This window comes from Mizuhopecten yessoensis, unplaced genomic scaffold (genome assembly GCF_002113885.1).
Source record: "Mizuhopecten yessoensis strain PY_sf001 unplaced genomic scaffold, ASM211388v2 scaffold716349, whole genome shotgun sequence".
Lineage (NCBI taxonomy): Eukaryota > Metazoa > Mollusca > Bivalvia > Pectinida > Pectinidae > Mizuhopecten > Mizuhopecten yessoensis.
The window spans coordinates 1,223,631-1,231,750 of record NW_018480072.1 but is presented as its reverse complement, the minus strand read 5'-3'; the positions used below and the strand labels follow the sequence as shown (position 1 = coordinate 1,231,750).

General features: G+C 32.7%; 1 protein-coding gene across 2 annotated transcripts in view; it reads right to left on the bottom strand.

Moving 5' to 3' along the window:
* LOC110443512 (protein odd-skipped-related 1-like) overlaps positions 1-6,665 on the bottom strand; it is a 16,583-nt gene extending 9,918 nt beyond the window's left edge. The window contains exon 1 of one of the 2 annotated variants that reach the window (XM_021487775.1): positions 6,585-6,665. In XM_021487775.1, the coding sequence (XP_021343450.1) occupies positions 6,585-6,645 (61 nt within the window). In that variant the 5' untranslated portion in view covers positions 6,646-6,665. Of the gene's footprint in view, positions 1-1,741; positions 1,966-6,584 lie in introns of those variants that run through there. The other variant, XM_021487776.1, reaches the window with a different exon arrangement.
* Between the last annotated feature and the right edge of the window lie 1,455 nt (positions 6,666-8,120).

Genomic DNA, 8,120 nt, shown 5'->3' with positions numbered 1-8,120 from the left:
GGGGGGGGTAGTGAGTTTGTGTTTTGCCGAGGGATTGGAGAAGTTAATCAACGGAATGATACAACTACAACATTTTACAATAATTATGATCTCCATGATTTCAAAGAAACGACAGGCTTTTTGGTTTATGTTTCAAAAATCATAACGTGTCTTGATCCGACACCTAATATTCCCTTTGATATCAAATTGAAATATTCTAAAATAGACTCAATATTTTGTATATAATATATGAGACAGTGGTGCATGCTATAATATTAATTTCATACGACCTTTGAAGGAATCATATGATCGGCGAGAATTCTTATCACAGGTTTTGGACGACAAATAATACAGAATATGAAGATAAAACGTCTGTCACTCAGATTTATTATTTTGTAAATTTCCATTCCGAACCCCTGTGTTCTAATAAAGATTATAAGATAAACTAATCATTGCACTGCATCCTACTCCTTCATTAAAATTAAATTATTGTAAACCTAGTTTGACATTTTTATATTGATGACAACGACGAATGATTAAGATCTGTCAAATTTAGCAAACTTTCTGAGACAAAGTCAGAAAAGTCTATTCAAATATACACACTTGCTCTCATTGATCGTGTATGCATGGCATGGTCTGTGTGTTGTATCATTCGTTTGTTTATATGCACTGTACTGATAACCGAAAACTTTAAAGTAATAAAGAATTAATGCAAAGTTTAAAGTAATTAAGAATTAATGCACTCTAAATATATTCAAACAATAAGTTTAACAGATCAAATTATATTGTTTAATTACTTTGGCCATTAATTGTTAATTGTAATATTGTATACCAGGTGAGGTCAAAAAATTAAGGGGTGTGTTGCTATCGTGACCTTTCCAACATGTATATCGCGAATGTGTAACTTTTAAATGAAATATCTGCTGTTAATTTGATTTAATTTTTCAACGAAAGTCTTATTGGTCATCTGTAATTATGGTCAATTGTTGAAAAAAAAGAATGCTTCATAAGAAATTAATACTAAATAACTAATTAGAACAACTTATATTAATTAATACAACATCTATTAACCCTAATAATGATACGAGATATGTTTCACTCTGCAGTCTTCAAATGTTCAAATTTGTCTATAAAATTCCAAATTGACTAAGCAATCAGTTGCTAATAATCAAAAATCTCAAATAAGTTTATAAAATACATTTTGATCAAATATCATCTCGGAAACAATCGAGTTTTATAATGACATATAAATTCGTGAAGAAATTGACCTCATTATGTTTTTGGGGCGATTGTAAAACTGGAGACTCGTTCAATAAACACCTATATTTACTTTGGTTTGATATGACTAAATACATGTATTATATAGGTTATAAAAACTCGTATAATACACCATAATTATTTACCACTTTCAAAGTTTGTCAGATTTTAAATCAACTGTGAGTAATACAAATTGAACTGAATGAAATATCTTTACACAATTATGTTTGGTAGGAGAATAAAATGTGCCCAGTTTGATTTATACAATATTGTGTAGATATAAATATTCTAAAATTAAGATTCCAACATTGTCATTGAATTGATATTTAATTTAATATGATACTTAAGACTATACGTAGAGTATTGAGGCAAATTAGCCGCTATTATATTGTATTTAGCTTGATTACAGATGTCATATTTATAAACATATTTCTTTTTTTATATGAAGAATAGTATATCTCAAGATGCTAAGTGCCTTTTACTGTTAAACAAATATAGAACTTACCTCAATAGTGCTTCCCCGGTATGTATGGGGTCTAAATGCGGTGATGATGAAAAATTGCCCACTTAACCGGAAAAATCCACTAAAGGACAGTTTAGATACACAGTATGGACACTGGTCAAGCTGATACAGTTGACCTAGGTCACCTCCTAAAGATCCAATTTATATGTTTTAAAGCCCGTCTATACTCCTCCGTAATTCCGTAAAAGACTAAAATTCGATTCTAATATTACTCGGGTATATGCTAATCCGCCTCTGGCCTTTAATGATATGCGGACCAATTAGATCGCCCGACACAAGCCAGTTCGGTTTGATGTATGTGGTCGCCGATAATTGTCAACTAAAAACAATCTCTCATACATTTCATGCTGAAATTGGATACTGTGTTACCGACCGCATGATACTAAATTAAAGGGGGTATTACCAACACCAGTTAATAAAACCGCGTCAGCTTACATTTACCAACTTATTCAATAAAAGTTAAATTGTTGATAATTATCACTAAAAATTACCACGTTACATTTTACATTTGTAGATAAGTTATACGTAAAATCATTATATAAATATACATTTTAGAATTGAAATAAGTGTAATTGTTCACATGAAATATTAATTCGGTTATATTATGTTTGTGTATTTTGACAACATTGAAAGCTAACTATACTTTACAACGGCGCGTTGGATAAAATATACAAGCGGTGTAGCCGAAATTGATATGTGCAACTATAGCCTAAACCACCGAGAGCCTTGGTAAATGGATTAATACGTCACAGATGAAATTGAAATTATAGAACTGCTGTGACAATTACTAATTAAATGACTTATTTAATTACAATTACATGTACTTGTAAACCGCCCGTTTTTGCAGCCCGCACGAGGTAAATTTAATTCCTAATTGTCACATTTCATATCTAAATTACTTTATGATTATATTATAAAGAGGCTAGATTTCAGTTTCTAAGTATTCAATTTTAAAACAATCTATTTGCTGATTTTTTGCTTCATTTTAACAAACAATTTCTTCTTATCTATTTTGATAATGACATTTATTACATGCTGGAGCTATTATGCAGTGTAATGGACCCGTCACCTACAGGTTTCATAGAAGTCATTATGACGTCACTAGAGCGCTGCGATAGTGTGACGTCATGGATTCTCCTCAAATGTATAAGTTATCTCTTCCTATTTGTTATAATGCTATCAGACTTTTTTTATTGGTTTTTAATTATTTTGTTTTCCATTTTAAAGAGGTACAGTGTATCTGTCAAATGTCAGATCATGAACGTTTTGACGAAATGCCATCTATTGTATGCATGCTCTTGGAACTATCGCTTTTTCAACTTGTACAATCGTTATCATGTAACATACATTTAGTATTGATTTAGTATAGAATTAGTTCATAATATTTATGTTAAAGTTCCATCACTAATGGTTAAAGAGGGTCAAAAATAGTCAGGGACCCGTATATCAACTTAAGTCGGCATACATGACCAATGCTGACCATCAGGGACCTGGACTGACCATCTGGCTTCTGTCCAGTCCATTTTATTCACACGGAGGTCCGAACTAAGCATCGTTTTGTTTTCGTGACCGGACACCCCGAGCTTGAAGTGGGGATAAATCGCCATTAACAATGTCCGAGTTTGGTGATCTATGACTAGCAGTGGACAGTGTCCGGAGCTATGGTCAACATCAGCTTCTGTGGTCAGACCAATAAAGGTGATAGTCTCTGGACAGTCTGAGGGCCGCATGTTTATTTTGTAATTACAGAGCAATTATTCCAGATAAGGCGTGANCAACAGGCAATTGATGTCAATTGATGTTTAATTAAGAAAATTAAAATGCAAAACTAAAAACACTTTAAAAATCACAAAATAAAGTATATATTTGCATGTGACATTTACTTGACATTTTTTTGTAAGCACATTTTACATTTTTTATGCAAATATATGTTTTTTATGTCTGTTTAGACAATAGTTGTACTGTCCTCTTCAATAGCGGTATAATGTTTTTTCAGGTCCAAGAGTTCAAAATAGTTTCAGATTAGATTATGATATTTTGATAAGCTATGTACTTTATTTTTTCTTTTCTAGTTAAACTTTATTTCTTTTGCAACAATTGCGACATAAGTTCTATCAACTTATATGTATCACTTGTTGGCCCGGGTGTTAGCGGACGGGGGTCTTAATGTGGGAGGAAACCGGAGTACCCGGAGAAAACACAAGTTGTTGGACTGGTGACCCCATAGTACCTTTTCACATCCGACTGGGAAATCAAACCCCGGTCGTCTTATTGAGAGGCGAGCGCGCTATCCACTGCGACACCCGACCATCCTAATATATATATATATATGTTCTTACATGTAATAGCTATAGACTATTTTTACACAGTAGCGGTTGACATTTCAATCCGGCGGACGGTGAAATGAAAACAAAATACATATAGTCCCTACAGTATGTTTTAAGCCCACTGGAAAAATTAAATTGAAGATACACGAATGCATATGTAACAACATCCTGTTGATAATTTAATATAATATTATTTATTTAAACAGCACGATAATAAAAATACAAATCCGTTGAATTCATCTTGGACATATTTTTTTCAATTTTCATTGCTTAATTTTTTGAAAGATAGTAATTTGTCATAATCCGATTTCATACAATAAAACAAAATATTAAATTCAGTTCAAAATGATGATGAAATCAACACATGCTTTCTGCTCGTGCGTGGAATATTTGTTTTAAAATATGCTTTCTAAATGTACAAATTCGTTCAATAATTTCAATTATTACATTGCAGAAGGAACAAATAATTTAAATTACTTTTACGGTTTTATCTCATATACATATACATGTCTTTTATATTCGCATTTGAAAGTTTGGCGCGAAGCATATCCTCATGATCACTGAATCAAACATTAATTATTAACATCATCAATGACTTTCAAAACAAAAATTGATTAATTTCATTACACATTGTATGCATATTTGCTGTTTACTTTCAATTCAATTCAAAATAAACTTTATTTCATTTTTCATTCAAACCATATGCATTCAAAGGATCGAACTGCAAATTAACAAAATAATAAAATAACTATTTATATTTGCATTATTCTGAAATTTTGGCACGTTGCTCGCCCACTTTCCTCAGTTCAAAAACTTTTGTTAATGAAAAGACCCATATCACGCAAAAGTGTTTCACGAATTAATATTGCTTGAGTAGGATTTTTTGCAGAGTCCCTGCGAAAATCTAGATAGTCGGTTGGTGGGAAATTGTCCCATACAGAGGGGCTACAGTGCGTCGAAACATCTGTTGAACAGTATATTATACTTTTATATATACAGAAGATGTGACAGGGGAGATTTGACAGTAACTTTATACGTAAAACTCGATAAATTTTGTGTGAAAATAAGAATAATTGTTTCAGAATGGATATCGGTGTACAACTAAACCTAACACGAAAACCGTCCGTCTTTCTCTATATCTTATCTTAATCAAAACACCACCAAGGAGCAGGTCCGGCTTTTTCACGTTATTGAGTGAATTATTCAATTTTGATATCAACGCTGTTTACAGATAATCCTTGTATATCATAAATACGAACGTAATTTACGCGCCGTACAGATGTTGTCTTCAAATTAAATTACGTTTTAATCTCTCTGTTTAATATATAACAGGAGATATTGTTATAAATTTGTCGGTTTTTATTTTATTATCAGTATTTCGATATCATGTAAATTCTCCCTTAAGGCAGATAAAACTAATCCAATTTTCAAACACTTTTAAAAAAAAGTGTGTCAACTCGTACATGTACAGTATGGTGCAATAAGGCGATTCGCAAAACCTGTTGAAGAGGTTTTCATTCGTTCTGTTTTCTCCCCTAATTTTCGTTTGATAACATAATAAAATTGATACCTACATCCAATTACTTTTAAAGCCAATTTAAAAATCGTTGATTAGGTCATTGATAAAAAGTCAACACGTGGTATTTTGTTTTTCCCGTATACCGCGCGTACCTATGTTCCGTCATGTGGTCCCGTATCTTATTTCATTGACGGACTCTCCAATCATAAATATATAGATTACGATATTTCATATTGATGCGGTTTAAAATGATCAAACACAATAATGATGAAGATTTTTTTAATTGTTCTGTCACCTCCATTACCTTCGTTAAGTTGCTTCATTCCGCGCTGTATTTGCTACTAAACTTTCTCAAAAACCTCAGTGAAAATAAAACCATAATGCTTAATTGTTCAATTATGTCAAAAGGTGTATACTGTTTTCTAATCAGTTTTTTGCAAAACAAAATAGATATTGCGAAAATATACATTGTATATCCGACAGTCTTAGAGAAATACAAGTCTGTAAAATGAAGTTTCGGGTTCTGAACATATAAAACGATATGGCATATCACAAACAATCGTATATGGTATAAGGATGTAAGAAAACCGCAAACACGGACATGGTTATTGAGGGGAAACGATCTAACGAACAAATCGGCATCTTAAGTCCGTATCTCTTATCTTTTTCAAACAAACACAAGCATGTAATTTACAAAATCATAACTTCTGACGAATAAATTAATTCATATAGCATATGATTAATTCTAAATAAGAGATTAAGCATATAAACATATTCGAAAGTAATCAAATACGCAGCACATACATATGCGTATCATACATTCAAGTAGAGATAATATACATAGATGTAAACACTTGAATATAAAATCGTTAGTCTGGTTTGCTTTAATCTAAGCTACACGTAGTATCATATAATTCATGCATATATTTGTATATAATAAATACTTAAGTAAATATATATAGTAAGGCAAGAGGCTTACCGATAGCGCGGTGTTCTCGCTTCAGATCGCGGTTAGGTCGGATAAGAAATGATTTCGGCATCGTATATGTATGTCTGTATGTCCAAGTTCTGTAAACTTATGATAGGTCAAATCTCCAGTTGACCCTCTTTATATAGTCGTGGTAACTGACTTTGGTAAATTCCCTACCCCTGAAGTCACGGCCATTTTATGTATATAAGCAAATCTAAATTGGGCGTAATTAGCAGAAACAAGTTGGCATATTTATTCATCGTTGATCACCGCCACGCGCGTACTTCTATTGGGTACTTTTAAAACCACAGTAGAATTTACCTGTGAAAGGTCATCTGACTCATCACCCGAAGTTACAGGTAACAGGTAACTTTCTAACCCGTATCATCAATATATACCTACACATACAGTTAAAACTGTACCCCCGAATTTACCACCCACCCGCCCACCCGACGTCCGGCAGTGGGCAGTCCTACTTGTGGTCAAGTCTTGTCTCCGGACAATTGCTCCTGACCCTCCGGACAATGGCCAAAGTCGTAAGGTCAGCGTCACTTTTGAAAAGCGTGTTTTTATTACCACTTGATTGTAGAGTAGGTAAATAGAACTCTATGCTTGTAATACTGTCACGGACAGTCCAGTCAGCGGTCAAACCGGACAATATTGCAACTGGACACTGTACAAGTCCATGTTTGGAGGAAAAAGGTTGAAATATTTCAGCTCAAATCCAAAATCATTTTAATATAGTCCCATACAGATATTATTATTTTCTTTGTCAGTTTCCTGTTTTTAATATTATTGATGGTTACGCGTTTCATCGAAAATAGGGTTATTGTACGGTAAATGAAAACAATCAACACTTAAACCCAGAAGGCAGTTGGCATTTTATTTTAGTGTGTTATCAAATAAGATATTTGTAAAAATCGCGACTTGTATAGGTGATATTTCAAACCTTGTATACTGTATCATCTCTCTCAGAAGATTACGTTATTATCAAATGGTTGACATTCAAGCTTGCAGTTAATAATGTATATGTTCTCGCCCTGGGAAAACTGTTGAGAGACAAGAGTGCAAGATGTGAGGATATTTTGCCTGAACAGAATATTCTGAACGATGAAGGCAATGCCATTAATATTTGAAGAATGAGTTCAAGCGTGAAGGATCTATTCCTTCGTGGTTGTTGGACTGTCAGTAAATGATTTGCAAATGATCAACAATCAATCAGAAAACAGTAATCTTTTAAGAAGACTTCTTCAAGCAAAAGATCTTAGATATGTTTATAAAGCGATTGTTGCTAACTATAAACATTATCCAGTTGAAAGGCAGGAAAAATGGAATAGAAAGTTAAATACAAATTTAAATGATGATATAGGTTGGGAGAAAATTTATTTAACAAACTTTTTGGTGACAATTGACACAAAACTTCAAAATCTACAATTTCATATTCTTCATAGAATATTAACAACAAACAGTTTTCTTTACCAAATTAATGTTAAGGATGAGGATCTATGTACTTTTTGTAGAGATGCACCAGAATCAATTGAACAC